At 38.3% G+C, this 18,046-nt stretch overlaps 1 protein-coding gene across 5 annotated transcripts in view; it reads right to left on the bottom strand.

Annotated features, from left to right (window-relative positions):
* Window positions 1–18,046, bottom strand: part of LOC110988541 (DNA mismatch repair protein Mlh3-like) — a 78,290-nt gene that overhangs the window by 21,263 nt on the left and 38,981 nt on the right. For all 5 annotated transcript variants that reach the window (XM_022252160.2, XM_087133082.1, XM_087133086.1 and 2 more), the window contains one exon: window positions 474–631. In XM_022252160.2, coding sequence (XP_022107852.2) covers window positions 474–631 — 158 coding nt within the window. The remainder of the gene's footprint in view (window positions 1–473; window positions 632–18,046) is intronic.

The following is an 18,046-nucleotide window of genomic DNA, read 5'->3' as shown; positions in this document are numbered from 1 at the left end:
AAACCAATAAAAGTCAAAAACTGAATCTCAATTTTGTATTTAACATAAAAAAATCTACTTTTTAGCCCTAACTGGCGTACTCGAGATGAGCTGAAGTTGACATAAAGTTTCATCCTATTATTAACAGCATTAACGTAAATTTACAATGGATCAAAGGTCACCATAGACCAGATTACTGTCAAGGCAGTTCATTTAAAAGGTTGTATAATGATTATGTCCTGCATGGAACGAATTCCACCATGACTTCTTTACCCTTGTACAATTTATTATGTCATAATGATGCAATATTTGGACTTAATTCTGGAAGCTTTGAAGCACGTACAAAATACTTTCAGTTGGGGCAATAAAAGAAAATTGACCTTTTTAGCCTACTTTTGCTCTTATGCCCCTCTGCCAGGCACACGACGAAGGTAGTGCGCAGGGGATGTCTATGAAACACAAGTATGACACAATGAAAGAATAAAGTAGCTAACCTTATCATGATGTGAGGAAGATAAAAGTCTGAAGTCCAAGAGGGGTATAACAGATGGTCTGCCATGGGCACACTGAAATGGCAAGTCACACTGTGAGAGCTGGCTGATCAGAGACGAACATTCGCAGTGATTCAATGGTTCACCAAACTTTATTGCACCTTGGAAAAAAATAATTGATAATCAAGACAAATAGGATGTAATTTTTGCACCAAAAACACAACTTTGGATACAAACTTTTGCTCTTCACAAGGACAAGTTTCTTTGTAAAACTGAAAGCCATCTTGTCTGTGAGTTTTGCAGAAGCAAAGCATAGCCAGTTTACAAGGCTGAGACTCCAACCCATGACCCCATCTTCCCTGTTCAGACATCCTACTGCATTACTCATCCGTCATATGTTCCTGTGTTGGCAGCCAAATTAAACAAAAAATTGGCAGCTTGTTGTGCAAGTGATGATTTTTTTCAAATTTCAAAGATAATAATATTCATGTAAACAACAAAAGTTTGTTTTCACAGTTTGGGAACTCAATATTCTGATGCCAAAAGGCCATCTCAGCTCCTGAAGTAAAAAACTTGCTGCTGCCATTAAGTACAAGAACGTAATCCAAAATCATCTATCTTTACCATCATAGGAACAAATAGATTGGAAGAAAGAAGCAAAAATTGACCACAGTCTCACCCAAGGACACACACACGTTACTATGGCACACCGAAGTGACATTTATTCACTTTAAAGTGGTCCCTTTTGACTATTTCAAGATATCTCTAATGATATTAACCACATGCTGCTGGGTGGTTTGAAAAATGCAGTGCACACATACGGGCAAATTTCAAGATTTTCAGTTTTAAAAAATCGTAAAAAATTCATCATTTCAATAAATGGACATTTACACCCACATGAATTACTGTCCAGTGGCCACTGTCTCCTGACAGAAAAAATCTATTGATGCCCGAGTATTTCAGCCAGCCCTGCAGCCTTGGAGGCCAGATTGTGCGGTGTTATATAACTTTTTTTTGTTCACGAACCTGGCACAGTGCGCTGCTGACCTCTTTTCAATAGGGGCCAGATTAGCATGCAGCGGTGCTGTGTGGCTCATTGCTGCGATGGTGGAGTGCTTTTGTCCCCGGTGGTAATCTGCTTGCACTAAATGCCCAAAACTGTGATATACTGTTTCAAAACAAGGCTGGATTATCTCCACTATTGAGAGTGAGAAAATGTCGGTAATGCCCAGCAGCTCAGTCTTTTGTGCCGAGCACAGTCTTTTGTTACAAGGCCCAGCTCTTTTGTCCTGGTTTCAGGCTCCCCGGCTTCATGTATAAAGCCTTTGTGCTCGAAAACGGGTCCCCCAGCTGCAAGTGGTTAAGATATCTTTGAAAAAATTGCAACATTTGGAAGCCTTTGATTTTAATATATCTCTAAATTTATTTCAGGATATCTAAAATTGCCTTTCAAAATATCTCTAAATGCATTTCAAGATATCTTCAGATGCATTTGAAAATATCTGTTAAATTGTTCCAAAGATCTTAAAATCCTTTTCAAGAAATTTTAAAATCTATTTCAAGATATCTTCAAATCTATTTCAAGATATCTTCAAATTTCAAAATATCTTGATATCTCTAAATTGTTTCCGCTTCTGTGTCACTATGGGTCAACATAATTCCCTTTCAATTATGGCAATAATACGACAGCTACAGAGGGACAAGTGGAGCAAGTTAAATTGACTGAGATGTTCATTTATTAAAAGCTTATGCGATGTTTGATGAAATTACCTGAATAGTGAATGTCTATAATTTGCTAGATAGTGCATATTTTAAGAAGAATATAAAATCACATTATAAATTGACAGTCTTTATAGCATTTATCATTGGGTCGAGGGTATGTCAAGTGAGGGAGGGGGGTACCGGCCTAAGTTGTCCATTTTTTTTGGGGGGGAGGGGGAATCTGCAGGTTGTATCACAGTATTAAGGAGCTAACAGAACACCTCTCAGAAGCTAGGGAGGGCTGGGTAACACTGCTTTAACATATTTTTCTTTGTTTTGCTATAATTATGCTACTTTATTTTCAGTGAATCCTCAGATTAAATAGGATAAGTTCATTGACATAAATCCTTTGGGATGGGGTTATAATCCCCCTCCTGTTTTGACTGAAGGTGAGGTGAAGGACCTTTTCAAGGTGAGAAAAAAAATAAGACAGGTATTGAATATTTTTGTTGGGGACTTTCCGTCAACTGAAATGTAATCAATAGCACTGAAAAGGTTACAGTACACATTATCCCCCTTGCGCTGACGCATCCCCTCATCGGTTGAAAAGAACCATGTTTTGGCAGCAACACAACAGTAACCCATATATTTCATAGTCATTTGTGAACCAGCAAAGTGCCAGTTCCCACCAAAGGCACCTACGTTGCTAGGAAAATTGCCCCTTCTCTTGGTTCAGCTCAGAGCTTATCACAGAGATGCCACTTTTAAGGTTTCGATTTCTTTCTACAAAGCACAAAATCCTGGTTTTCTGTCTGCAGGCATGTAAATTAAAAACAATGAGAGAAATTTTACCAATTTTTCCAGATCTCCTTTAGAAAAGACCATAGAGAGCAATTAAACTATGGTGTCAACACACCTGCCCCCCCCCAACTTTTTTAATTTCTGTGGCTGTCATCCTATCATCACCGATCCCCCAATTCTCAGGCAAGCAAATTTACGCAAATGGATAAGTTCTGGACTATGCTTGCAACGTATATCATGTCATGTCATGTCATGTCATGTGAACAATCACTTTGAGCATTGGGAAAGCATAGTTCTGTGTTGTTGCCATGGCGTAGGTGGCAGAATTGAAGAGGTTTGACATTCATCCCTCATCAAAAAGGGAAAAAAAAAACCGAGTCAAGGTTCGACATTTATCCCTCATCAAAAAGATTTTAAAAATGAGCTGTCGGTCGTTCAATCAGTCAGTCAGTAAACGAATGCATGCATTTGACAATACAAGATGAAATACATCGAGCTCTTTGAAACATCTTTATTTCACCAGTTTGTCATACTATCTTTTGTCATATTCATTTTTTTCAAGTACTCATCCACATTATTGACATTTGGCAGAATTTCAGTAATGTGTAGGCACATTTTCGACATTATTAAGGGAGTCATGATTTTGGCTGGTGCAACAGAGCAGCCATCTTGGGCCGAACCTATGGCAGAGACCAGTCATGCTTAAGTTCACAATACAATTTGTTTTTATGCAAGACACATCTAAAGCCTGAATGCCAAGAGTGTGTACAATGCTATTGATGATGAACTAGGAACAGCTGAGACAATGGATGGTGCAGTGTATAAACATTAAATAAGCTTGACTGTGAGAGCATAGCTCGGGGAGGATTTATTCTACTAGGCCAGTTGATCCAATGCGAATACTGACATCTTGAACTCAGTAGTTGTGTATATTAAAGGTACATATGGAATGTCAGATGCTGTTGTCATTATCACCATAATGCAATACAGAACAGCCACAAACATCAGAAGACACTGCAAGTACATGTATATGACAGCTATGTTGAAATGGGGGTCCGTAGTATTCTCCTGAAAAATGTTTTTAAAAAAAAGTCCCACGTTATATCAGGGTAGGCGGCTTTGCCCAACCCATTCAATATCAAGGTCAGGAAAAGACTTGCAAGCTTTGCAACCAACTAAGACATTTTGCTTGTGATTGTGATCAACGTGGACAATGTATTGTGTGTGGAAGCCAAACACACTGGGCTCCGAGACATCAAGAAGATATTGCTGACAATGAAGACAACAGTGTACGTGAGGAGGACATTGATGACTCATAGGAGAAATGGAAAAAGAAACAGAAGTTTCAATGTTGGAGAGAGAAGATGATGAGGAGAAAGAAACAGATGAGGACAAAACCGAGAGAGGCGATATAGAGGCAAAAACTGGTGAGCAAGCTAAAGCAGAGGGATTTGGGGATGAAGAAATAAGGACGGCTGAATTAAGAAAACATAAGCTGAGCGACATTGGGAAGGTACTGGACTCTGATGATGAAGACTTTTTGTTAACTTTATGAAGCGTAGCGACAAGTTTCCGAGTTCTTCAAATGGCCTGTATTATCAGATGCTCTCTGGATCCCTAAAGACAAGATTCTATGCCGACATAAATGAATCCAAACAAAGAGTAACATCAAAACGTTTGTTTCGATTAAATGACGAGGACAAGTCGGAGATCAAAGCAAACTAAGCTATAATACAGAGAAAAACTGACAAACTGTATTGAAACAAACATTACCAGATGCATGTTTATTATGAGACTGTTCTCATACTTTCCTTTTATAACTTGTTTTATTTGTAGGTTTTAGAAGATCTATAAAAATATAATAATGATAGAAAAAAATATCATTAATTGGCAAAAGAATCCTGAGTGCTAGTGATTCTAGAAGCAAAAGATTTTGTAAGTAATGCCTTTGATAGTTTGATTACTCTCTGTTTTGCACATTTGAATGCAAGTCACTGTCAAATCAACAATGGTCTAACCATTATTACCAAAAGGATATCCGCCAGTCATAAGTCCAATGTAATTAAAAGGAAACATATGTTACCAAAATTGAAACTTATGTTACCACAGTTTGACCTGATTTTTTAACAAACACTTCTCACAAAAAGTTGTTTTTACTGGTTTAAACGAAATGCTTACAACTGTAGGCATTCAAAAATGTCCAAAGAGTTTTAAGAAAATTAATATGTACAATTGTGAATAAACTGAAAACGTTTCTCTTTGGATAAACACATCTATGGTTTATTTTTCTTGTGCTATCCATTAATTTTTTTCCAACATGTAAGTCATAATTTTGTCAGTTATATTCTTTACTCCAGTTACTGGTCCTACACACATTCAAAGAAAAGATTGTGTCTGTGCAAAGAACTATGTGTCAATTTTAAGCAGATGAAAACGAAAGAAACAATAGGTAATGTAAGTTACTTTAGTGAAACTGTCACCAGGTATACATGTGTTTGAAAAAACTGAAAAAGGATGTATCAAATGTTTATACTTCATGGAAATGTTTCAGAAAGTGTTAACTTTTGTTTGGCATTAAACTCCAAACTTGTAACAAGAAGTTGAAATGTCAGATTTTCTTTTTTCCATTTGCACCAATTTACTGGGAATGGCCCATTAGCCACAGGTGGCAACCCACCTGCTGGGAGACATCTACCCCCATAGTGTTCTTGGGTGCCACAACAACTTAGATGGCTGATGAACCTTTGGTCAACAGTGTTGAGGATGGATGTGAGGCTCCAGGCGTTGTGTGTAGGCACTGTGGCAGCATCGGCCCACTTTAAATCTGTATTATCATGGATTAGGAGCTGACAGAGCAGGCTGTGATTTAAGAGAGTGTGGATGGCAGGTGGTCTGGGCCAAGGAACATCTGGTTGAAGTCTGCTGAACAGGTTTGTGGGTGGACTAAGCGTTAGCCTAGGCACAAGAAGACTTGGTGGTGAACCGAAGAGGTCAGGAGTGCAGTGGATGAGAAGCGGCATCATTTTAAGGTGTGAAAAGTATTTAGGTGAGGAAGCGAACAAGTTTGCCTACCTTGAGGCAAAGCGTACGTCGTGAAGAGAGGTGTGGACGGCACAAAACGCCAAGAGAAGGGAGTTTGCCACAGAGTTACGGAATGGCGGGGTAGGAGGCAATTCTTCATGATTGTCAAGCAGTTGGCAAAGGAGTGGCAGGATGTGACCAGTGTGAGCTGTGTCAAGGACGAAGATGGTAACATTGTGAAGGTGTACAGGAGATGTGGAGATACATGGAACGGTTGCTCAGTGTGAAGAACGAGTGGGACAGGGAGGTGGAGAGTGAAGTGGTTAAGGGTGATGACCCCACCTCACCTCAATGGGAGGTGATTGAGGCACTGAAACACACCAAGTCCGGGAAGGCTACTGGTCCATCTGGTGTGGTAAGTGAGATGATTCAGGCCCCAGCTGATATTGGTATCCAGTGGATGACAGCCTTGTGCAATTCTATTCTGGCACAAGCTTGTATTCCTTTGGATTGGCAGAGCAGCATCTAGCTCCCCCTGTTCATACGCAAGGTTAACCCATTGAAGTGTCGTTCTTTCTTTCAAGAGTTTGTTTCTGCATTCAATTGGGGACCCTGAACAATTGAGGACAATAAGGTCCCCGATTGACAGAGGGTCCCCGATTGGCAACTGTGTAACAAAGTACAATTGTCATATACAGTAGGTAGGAAATTAGAAGACCCTTACTCCATCAAATTATGGACAAGGTAGACAGATATGAAACAAAAGCCTCCTAGAAGAAGAATCTATTTTCAGAATACAGCATTTTCAGAGGTTTTGGCAAAATAAAAAGACAAATACAGCTCTATTGCAGATTGGTGGGAATACAGAAAACTTCAAGTGAAAGAAATCCTCAAAGTAAAAAAGGCCCCAACAGAAAAGCCTGTTCATAGTGAGCTCTAAAAGCAATATATGCTGATTCACAACCCACAGTGCTAATTCAGGAGATATCAAACTTCTTGATAAAAATATAATAACAAACTATGAAATCTTGGAATGGAAACATTGCAGTTGAGTTTGCAGTGTTATGAAGGATGAAGAAAAAACCCTCAAAATCATCCTTCTACTGAAAAAAAACAAAACAGGGAGATTAGTAGAATGGACAAACTTTTCAATCCTGATGGCACACATTCGAATACTCTAGATGGGATGTTAAACATTTCTCACACTTTTCAAAAATTTCTTTTACAAATCTAAAAGTATTTCAGAAAAAGTCATCTTCATAACTCAAATGTTAACAAGAAAGAAATTCCTGATCATGACTTTGAAACAATTATGACCAAAGACAAAGTCAACCTCGCTCTCTTTACCAAATAAACTAAAAAAAATTCCCAGGTGTATATGGACTGACTGTAGAATGCCATCAACGTTTTTGGATTACTGGTTATTGATTTTGATTTGGTACATGTTTATAATCACTGTTTCAAATGGGATCTTGTAAGTGAGACCATGAATAGGGCCCTTGTCAGGCTGATTTACAAAAATTAAGGGAACAGATCTAGACGAACTGAAGAACTAGCATCCTATCAGTTTACTTACAGTTGATTATTGAATTCTATCTGAGGTCATCACCAACAGCTTGAAGTTATGCTGATTCTAGTTGGGGAAGAATGATTTTGTGGTGTAGTGGGTGAAAGATACATGTACATTACAAGCTCTTGCACATTCGGGATGTTGTAGATCAACGCTAATTGGGGAAATTTTGAGTTTGCTATCATCAGTGTTGACCAAAAAAGCCTTTGATCAGATTAACTGGAATTACCTACTATGCCGTCAAGGAGAAAATGAAAGTCCAATCTAACTTGGATTAAACCAATCAAAATCAAATGGATAAACTCCTGTACAGCAATCCAAATTGTTGTATTATTGCTAACAATAGCACAGGATCACAGGTCACTGTGCAAAGATGGATAAGACAAGGTTGTCCTTTAAAAATTGGGCAAAAAATTGTTCTTTCATGATCGTTCCAGGTTGTTACTATGTTGCCAGCATGTGCATGAAGTTTGAATTATGTTTTTCTGCACAATTAAACTGAGCGTAAGTCCCAACTGCTAAGATGCAATTGGATCATTCCACAATGTAAAAGACTTTGATGCAATTGTACTATGACCTGACAACTTCCCTGTAAGGTAAGATCATGTGGGTGTGATGGGGGTTTTCCTGTATAAGGATAAAAAAAGAGTTTGCTACTCACAATGTTATTTCATTTGTTTTGTTTCACCTATTTACAGGTGTAAAATGACAGTCCATGGTGTCATAGATGGCAGCTCTCATTTGGTTTTTGTACCTGAGCTGTCTAAATAACAAGAGAGTACTGAACCTTTTCTTGAAGCTACAACTGTTTATGGGATTCCTTCGAGAAAGCGATCATATCATGGGCTAGATAATATTGATGTGCCATATTGTGAATATTGTGAGAGGACATAGCAGGTCAAGTCATACAACAGGATCCTCAGTACATAATCAGCAGATTGAGAGTTCCTGGAGGGATGTTAATGATGACAGTAACAATCAGTATTTCTCAGGAAGCAAAGTTCAGCTTTTCAGAGAGCAAAAGAAGGCACAACTGAATTCAAAATGAAGTACATCAGAGCTACTTCAAATCCTTGCCAATGCAAGTTGACATTTCGTCAAGCTTTGCAGAGATTTTCTAACATTCTCTGCATGTTTGACATAAGGCTGCTTGTCTAATTGAGCTGCATGTATTAGCAATAATGACCTCTGTTCCATACCATCTCATTTTTGCAGCAAATAGAGATAATTCAAAAGCAAGTAATGGCTGTAATCAGGTGGGCATGTTTGGAGAAGGGTGAATTGTAATATCCCTTTCAGCAAGCCAATCTTAAATTTCCTTAAATCCATTATGTAAGCCATGAGTCAGCATTTTATTTGCATTCGCTTCATCTGTCAATGCCATTACAATCATTAACCCTAACAGTCCTAAACCCTCCTACTAGTGAAGGATTGATGTATGTTAGGGTTAAAAAAAAACCAAAAATGGAAGGCAAAGGATCAGAAACAAAAGATTTTTGTTTCAACAAAGTAATGCCACCTTCAGTAGTTTTGCTTTCTGAGTAGCGTGACTGGGTCCACTACAAAGAGCCACCAAATCTCCCCTTTTTTTGCCAAATCTTTTCATCCCAAGTCCATTAAACACAGTCTGTTGGAATTGAGACGAAGATATTCCCGTGATAACTTTGATCCTGCACTGCTCGCACTGGACTGCGCTGTGCGACTAAACTTTGATGGACTTGCAGTAGACGGGTAAAAATGGATATCGAGTTGGGAACGATGTGCCACAATGTCAAAGGTTATTTAGTAAAGGTACGGTACTGCTGGTGCATAGTGCTGTGTGCTCACTTTCACAGGCTGGGCTTCACATACATGCCCACAGTGCATCATATCAATGTGGTGTGTAGGCTGTGCCATAGAGGGTGGGCCTTACATGGAAAGTACATGTACATGCATGATGCATGTGAATATTGCAGATGTACTCACCATCAAAGCCAGCTTTCAGCACATGATCACATGACTGGTGATTGTATGTAATGCTTGCTTTTCTTGCTTTTTCACGTTTTACATATCAATGGAAATATTACTATTAAAAAAATCATTTTACAGGACCCCAAAAGTCATATACCGCATACAACTCCCTCCCCCCTTTGTACACTAGTGCAACTGTGGGAATGTTCTAAACTTTGGATGGCCCCTAAGTTACAGAAATTAACCCCATCTAAACACAAAACAAAGAGCAATCTCTTGGGAAATGTGAATATAACAGCGATATAGACTCCCTACTGCCTTTGACCAGCCATGGCAGCTGAGTAAGTGAGATGATTCAGGCCCCAGCTGATATTGGTATCCAGTGGATGACAGCCTTGTGCAATTCTATTCTGGCACAAGCTTGTATTCCTTTGGATTGGCAGAGCAGCATCTAGCTCCCCCTGTTCATACGCAAGGTTAACCCATTGAAGTGTCGTTCTTTCTTTCAAGAGTTTGTTTCTGCATTCAATTGGGGACCCTGAACAATAGAGGACAATAAGGTCCCCGATTGACAGAGGGTCCCCGATTGGCAACTGTGTAACAAAGTACAATTGTCATATACAGTAGGTAGGAAATTAGAAGACCCTTACTCCATCAAATTATGGACAAGGTAGACAGATATGAAACAAAAGCCTCCTAGAAGAAGAATCTATTTTCAGAATACAGCATTTTCAGAGGTTTTGGCAAAATAAAAAGACAAATACAGCTCTATTGCAGATTGGTGGGAATACAGAAAACTTCAAGTGAAAGAAATCCTCAAAGTAAAAAAGGCCCCAACAGAAAAGCCTGTTCATAGTGAGCTCTAAAAGCAATATATGCTGATTCACAACCCACAGTGCTAATTCAGGAGATATCAAACTTCTTGATAAAAATATAATAACAAACTATGAAATCTTGGAATGGAAACATTGCAGTTGAGTTTGCAGTGTTATGAAGGATGAAGAAAAAACCCTCAAAATCATCCTTCTACTGAAAAAAAACAAAACAGGGAGATTAGTAGAATGGACAAACTTTTCAATCCTGATGGCACACATTCGAATACTCCAGATGGGATGTTAAACATTTCTCACACTTTTCAAAAATTTCTTTTACAAATCTAAAAGTATTTCAGAAAAAGTCATCTTCATAACTCAAATGTTAACAAGAAAGAAATTCCTGATCATGACTTTGAAACAATTATGACCAAAGACAAAGTCAACCTCGCTCTCTTTACCAAATAAACTAAAAAAAATTCCCAGGTGTATATGGACTGACTGTAGAATGCCATCAACGTTTTTGGATTACTGGTTATTGATTTTGATTTGGTACATGTTTATAATCACTGTTTCAAATGGGATCTTGTAAGTGAGACCATGAATAGGGCCCTTGTCAGGCTGATTTACAAAAATTAAGGGAACAGATCTAGACGAACTGAAGAACTAGCATCCTATCAGTTTACTTACAGTTGATTATTGAATTCTATCTGAGGTCATCACCAACAGCTTGAAGTTATGCTGATTCTAGTTGGGGAAGAATGATTTTGTGGTGTAGTGGGTGAAAGATACATGTACATTACAAGCTCTTGCACATTCGGGATGTTGTAGATCAACGCTAATTGGGGAAATTTTGAGTTTGCTATCATCAGTGTTGACCAAAAAAGCCTTTGATCAGATTAACTGGAATTACCTACTATGCCGTCAAGGAGAAAATGAAAGTCCAATCTAACTTGGATTAAACCAATCAAAATCAAATGGATAAACTCCTGTACAGCAATCCAAATTGTTGTATTATTGCTAACAATAGCACAGGATCACAGGTCACTGTGCAAAGATGGATAAGACAAGGTTGTCCTTTAAAAATTGGGCAAAAAATTGTTCTTTCATGATCGTTCCAGGTTGTTACTATGTTGCCAGCATGTGCATGAAGTTTGAATTATGTTTTTCTGCACAATTAAACTGAGCGTAAGTCCCAACTGCTAAGATGCAATTGGATCATTCCACAATGTAAAAGACTTTGATGCAATTGTACTATGACCTGACAACTTCCCTGTAAGGTAAGATCATGTGGGTGTGATGGGGGTTTTCCTGTATAAGGATAAAAAAAGAGTTTGCTACTCACAATGTTATTTCATTTGTTTTGTTTCACCTATTTACAGGTGTAAAATGACAGTCCATGGTGTCATAGATGGCAGCTCTCATTTGGTTTTTGTACCTGAGCTGTCTAAATAACAAGAGAGTACTGAACCTTTTCTTGAAGCTACAACTGTTTATGGGATTCCTTCGAGAAAGCGATCATATCATGGGCTAGATAATATTGATGTGCCATATTGTGAATATTGTGAGAGGACATAGCAGGTCAAGTCATACAACAGGATCCTCAGTACATAATCAGCAGATTGAGAGTTCCTGGAGGGATGTTAATGATGACAGTAACAATCAGTATTTCTCAGGAAGCAAAGTTCAGCTTTTCAGAGAGCAAAAGAAGGCACAACTGAATTCAAAATGAAGTACATCAGAGCTACTTCAAATCCTTGCCAATGCAAGTTGACATTTCGTCAAGCTTTGCAGAGATTTTCTAACATTCTCTGCATGTTTGACATAAGGCTGCTTGTCTAATTGAGCTGCATGTATTAGCAATAATGACCTCTGTTCCATACCATCTCATTTTTGCAGCAAATAGAGATAATTCAAAAGCAAGTAATGGCTGTAATCAGGTGGGCATGTTTGGAGAAGGGTGAATTGTAATATCCCTTTCAGCAAGCCAATCTTAAATTTCCTTAAATCCATTATGTAAGCCATGAGTCAGCATTTTATTTGCATTCGCTTCATCTGTCAATGCCATTACAATCATTAACCCTAACAGTCCTAAACCCTCCTACTAGTGAAGGATTGATGTATGTTAGGGTTAAAAAAAAACCAAAAATGGAAGGCAAAGGATCAGAAACAAAAGATTTTTGTTTCAACAAAGTAATGCCACCTTCAGTAGTTTTGCTTTCTGAGTAGCGTGACTGGGTCCACTACAAAGAGCCACCAAATCTCCCCTTTTTTTGCCAAATCTTTTCATCCCAAGTCCATTAAACACAGTCTGTTGGAATTGAGACGAAGATATTCCCGTGATAACTTTGATCCTGCACTGCTCGCACTGGACTGCGCTGTGCGACTAAACTTTGATGGACTTGCAGTAGACGGGTAAAAATGGATATCGAGTTGGGAACGATGTGCCACAATGTCAAAGGTTATTTAGTAAAGGTACGGTACTGCTGGTGCATAGTGCTGTGTGCTCACTTTCACAGGCTGGGCTTCACATACATGCCCACAGTGCATCATATCAATGTGGTGTGTAGGCTGTGCCATAGAGGGTGGGCCTTACATGGAAAGTACACGTACATGCATGATGCATGTGAATATTGCAGATGTACTCACCATCAAAGCCAGCTTTCAGCACATGATCACATGACTGGTGATTGTATGTAATGCTTGCTTTTCTTGCTTTTTCACGTTTTACATATCAATGGAAATATTACTATTAAAAAAATCATTTTACAGGACCCCAAAAGTCATATACCGCATACAACTCCCTCCCCCCTTTGTACACTAGTGCAACTGTGGGAATGTTCTAAACTTTGGATGGCCCCTAAGTTACAGAAATTAACCCCATCTAAACACAAAACAAAGAGCAATCTCTTGGGAAATGTGAATATAACAGCGATATAGACTCCCTACTGCCTTTGACCAGCCATGGCAGCTGAGTAAGTGAGATGATTCAGGCCCCAGCTGATATTGGTATCCAGTGGATGACAGCCTTGTGCAATTCTATTCTGGCACAAGCTTGTATTCCTTTGGATTGGCAGAGCAGCATCTAGCTCCCCCTGTTCATACGCAAGGTTAACCCATTGAAGTGTCGTTCTTTCTTTCAAGAGTTTGTTTCTGCATTCAATTGGGGACCCTGAACAATAGAGGACAATAAGGTCCCCGATTGACAGAGGGTCCCCGATTGGCAACTGTGTAACAAAGTACAATTGTCATATACAGTAGGTAGGAAATTAGAAGACCCTTACTCCATCAAATTATGGACAAGGTAGACAGATATGAAACAAAAGCCTCCTAGAAGAAGAATCTATTTTCAGAATACAGCATTTTCAGAGGTTTTGGCAAAATAAAAAGACAAATACAGCTCTATTGCAGATTGGTGGGAATACAGAAAACTTCAAGTGAAAGAAATCCTCAAAGTAAAAAAGGCCCCAACAGAAAAGCCTGTTCATAGTGAGCTCTAAAAGCAATATATGCTGATTCACAACCCACAGTGCTAATTCAGGAGATATCAAACTTCTTGATAAAAATATAATAACAAACTATGAAATCTTGGAATGGAAACATTGCAGTTGAGTTTGCAGTGTTATGAAGGATGAAGAAAAAACCCTCAAAATCATCCTTCTACTGAAAAAAAACAAAACAGGGAGATTAGTAGAATGGACAAACTTTTCAATCCTGATGGCACACATTCGAATACTCCAGATGGGATGTTAAACATTTCTCACACTTTTCAAAAATTTCTTTTACAAATCTAAAAGTATTTCAGAAAAAGTCATCTTCATAACTCAAATGTTAACAAGAAAGAAATTCCTGATCATGACTTTGAAACAATTATGACCAAAGACAAAGTCAACCTCGCTCTCTTTACCAAATAAACTAAAAAAAATTCCCAGGTGTATATGGACTGACTGTAGAATGCCATCAACGTTTTTGGATTACTGGTTATTGATTTTGATTTGGTACATGTTTATAATCACTGTTTCAAATGGGATCTTGTAAGTGAGACCATGAATAGGGCCCTTGTCAGGCTGATTTACAAAAATTAAGGGAACAGATCTAGACGAACTGAAGAACTAGCATCCTATCAGTTTACTTACAGTTGATTATTGAATTCTATCTGAGGTCATCACCAACAGCTTGAAGTTATGCTGATTCTAGTTGGGGAAGAATGATTTTGTGGTGTAGTGGGTGAAAGATACATGTACATTACAAGCTCTTGCACATTCGGGATGTTGTAGATCAACGCTAATTGGGGAAATTTTGAGTTTGCTATCATCAGTGTTGACCAAAAAAGCCTTTGATCAGATTAACTGGAATTACCTACTATGCCGTCAAGGAGAAAATGAAAGTCCAATCTAACTTGGATTAAACCAATCAAAATCAAATGGATAAACTCCTGTACAGCAATCCAAATTGTTGTATTATTGCTAACAATAGCACAGGATCACAGGTCACTGTGCAAAGATGGATAAGACAAGGTTGTCCTTTAAAAATTGGGCAAAAAATTGTTCTTTCATGATCGTTCCAGGTTGTTACTATGTTGCCAGCATGTGCATGAAGTTTGAATTATGTTTTTCTGCACAATTAAACTGAGCGTAAGTCCCAACTGCTAAGATGCAATTGGATCATTCCACAATGTAAAAGACTTTGATGCAATTGTACTATGACCTGACAACTTCCCTGTAAGGTAAGATCATGTGGGTGTGATGGGGGTTTTCCTGTATAAGGATAAAAAAAGAGTTTGCTACTCACAATGTTATTTCATTTGTTTTGTTTCACCTATTTACAGGTGTAAAATGACAGTCCATGGTGTCATAGATGGCAGCTCTCATTTGGTTTTTGTACCTGAGCTGTCTAAATAACAAGAGAGTACTGAACCTTTTCTTGAAGCTACAACTGTTTATGGGATTCCTTCGAGAAAGCGATCATATCATGGGCTAGATAATATTGATGTGCCATATTGTGAATATTGTGAGAGGACATAGCAGGTCAAGTCATACAACAGGATCCTCAGTACATAATCAGCAGATTGAGAGTTCCTGGAGGGATGTTAATGATGACAGTAACAATCAGTATTTCTCAGGAAGCAAAGTTCAGCTTTTCAGAGAGCAAAAGAAGGCACAACTGAATTCAAAATGAAGTACATCAGAGCTACTTCAAATCCTTGCCAATGCAAGTTGACATTTCGTCAAGCTTTGCAGAGATTTTCTAACATTCTCTGCATGTTTGACATAAGGCTGCTTGTCTAATTGAGCTGCATGTATTAGCAATAATGACCTCTGTTCCATACCATCTCATTTTTGCAGCAAATAGAGATAATTCAAAAGCAAGTAATGGCTGTAATCAGGTGGGCATGTTTGGAGAAGGGTGAATTGTAATATCCCTTTCAGCAAGCCAATCTTAAATTTCCTTAAATCCATTATGTAAGCCATGAGTCAGCATTTTATTTGCATTCGCTTCATCTGTCAATGCCATTACAATCATTAACCCTAACAGTCCTAAACCCTCCTACTAGTGAAGGATTGATGTATGTTAGGGTTAAAAAAAAAACCAAAAATGGAAGGCAAAGGATCAGAAACAAAAGATTTTTGTTTCAACAAAGTAATGCCACCTTCAGTAGTTTTGCTTTCTGAGTAGCGTGACTGGGTCCACTACAAAGAGCCACCAAATCTCCCCTTTTTTTGCCAAATCTTTTCATCCCAAGTCCATTAAACACAGTCTGTTGGAATTGAGACGAAGATATTCCCGTGATAACTTTGATCCTGCACTGCTCGCACTGGACTGCGCTGTGCGACTAAACTTTGATGGACTTGCAGTAGACGGGTAAAAATGGATATCGAGTTGGGAACGATGTGCCACAATGTCAAAGGTTATTTAGTAAAGGTACGGTACTGCTGGTGCATAGTGCTGTGTGCTCACTTTCACAGGCTGGGCTTCACATACATGCCCACAGTGCATCATATCAATGTGGTGTGTAGGCTGTGCCATAGAGGGTGGGCCTTACATGGAAAGTACATGTACATGCATGATGCATGTGAATATTGCAGATGTACTCACCATCAAAGCCAGCTTTCAGCACATGATCACATGACTGGTGATTGTATGTAATGCTTGCTTTTCTTGCTTTTTCACGTTTTACATATCAATGGAAATATTACTATTAAAAAAATCATTTTACAGGACCCCAAAAGTCATATACCGCCTACAACTCCCTCCCCCCTTTGTACACTAGTGCAACTGTGGGAATGTTCTAAACTTTGGATGGCCCCTAAGTTACAGAAATTAACCCCATCTAAACACAAAACAAAGAGCAATCTCTTGGGAAATGTGAATATAACAGCGATATAGACTCCCTACTGCCTTTGACCAGCCATGGCAGCTGAGGTGGCTGCACCAATATGAAATGGATGTGAAGTTAAATTGAGAATCCTCAAAACCGATGAAATTTAAGGTCCGCATCAATATTGACAAGAACTGAAAGCCAGTCATGGCAGAATTTCAATTTTTAAATTTGGAGGTCTTATACACCCATGAGGATTCACAGTGTGTAGGCTTAATTGGCTAACTTCAAATATTTTGGATAGAAAAATAAGTTTTGAAACTCACCATGTTTCCGACTTCATGACCTTTCTTGTCAGGTCTGATCTTTAGCGTGAAAAATCTGCTGAATGTCTTCCATTACATCTTCTTGACAACAGTTGTTTTTTAAGCCACTCTTGCATCTAGAAGGTTGACCATTCTCAACCAATTTCATACAAAAACATACCCTGCATACTGCACCTAAACGGGACCCTTTGACCCATGTCCTACAGGAAGCGGAAACAATTTCAATTTTTTCATCTCTAAATCATTGACCAATAGCACATGTCCAAAGAAAGAGCATCCAAGGTCATCCGGGAGGAACAAATACGAGTACCCAAGATCTTTCCAATGTGCAGCCAATCCTGCTTCATCAATAGTCAATGTCATGATATCTTAGAGTGAATTTGAGAGATCTTAAAATGGATTTCCAGATATCTCAAAATTGATTTATAGATATCTCGAATCAATTTTGAGGTATCTTGAAATAATCAAAAGGTACATGCACAACTTTAATTGAAAAATATGAGTCTATTTGATTATCCCATATGAAATACTCAATATAAGATTCTTATCAGAGGCTTGTAAGAGTTTCTTATCAGCATCTGAGATAGAATCTTATAAGAGTTTTAAAGATGCTCTTATAAGAAAAATATTCATATAAGATTCGTAATTTGCATATAAAATCCTTATAAGATCTTATAGAATCTTATAAGAAATGTTGGAATTCTTATAGCAATCATGTAAGAATTTTTAGAAATTTTTATAACCTGTACATGTACCTTCAGTTTTGATACAAGCACAATTACACGAAGTACATCCAAATTCATAAAGTACATGTTTGTACAGACTTGCCAGCCTGTCATGTTTGCCTCGGTATTTTTGTACAGCTTGCCACATAAATGTACAATATTTCTTTGAGATTACCACAAGTTTCTGGTTGACTACTATAATCTTGTAGACCAAATGCAGTGTTAGAATACATTCCTCCATCATGTCAAAAGATTTCTCTTCTGTCAGGATTCTTAAGCACATTTCCTAACACACATTTTCCTTCTTGGCTGATGAACATGTGTATGTCAACTGCACAATTACCGAATTCA

This window comes from Acanthaster planci, linkage group LG01, assembly GCF_054643075.1.
Source record: "Acanthaster planci isolate LZ-2023a linkage group LG01, COTS_SCS, whole genome shotgun sequence".
NCBI lineage: Eukaryota > Metazoa > Echinodermata > Asteroidea > Valvatida > Acanthasteridae > Acanthaster > Acanthaster planci.
The sequence above is the reverse complement of the archived record's forward strand: the minus strand, read 5'-3'. Positions and strand labels throughout refer to the sequence as shown.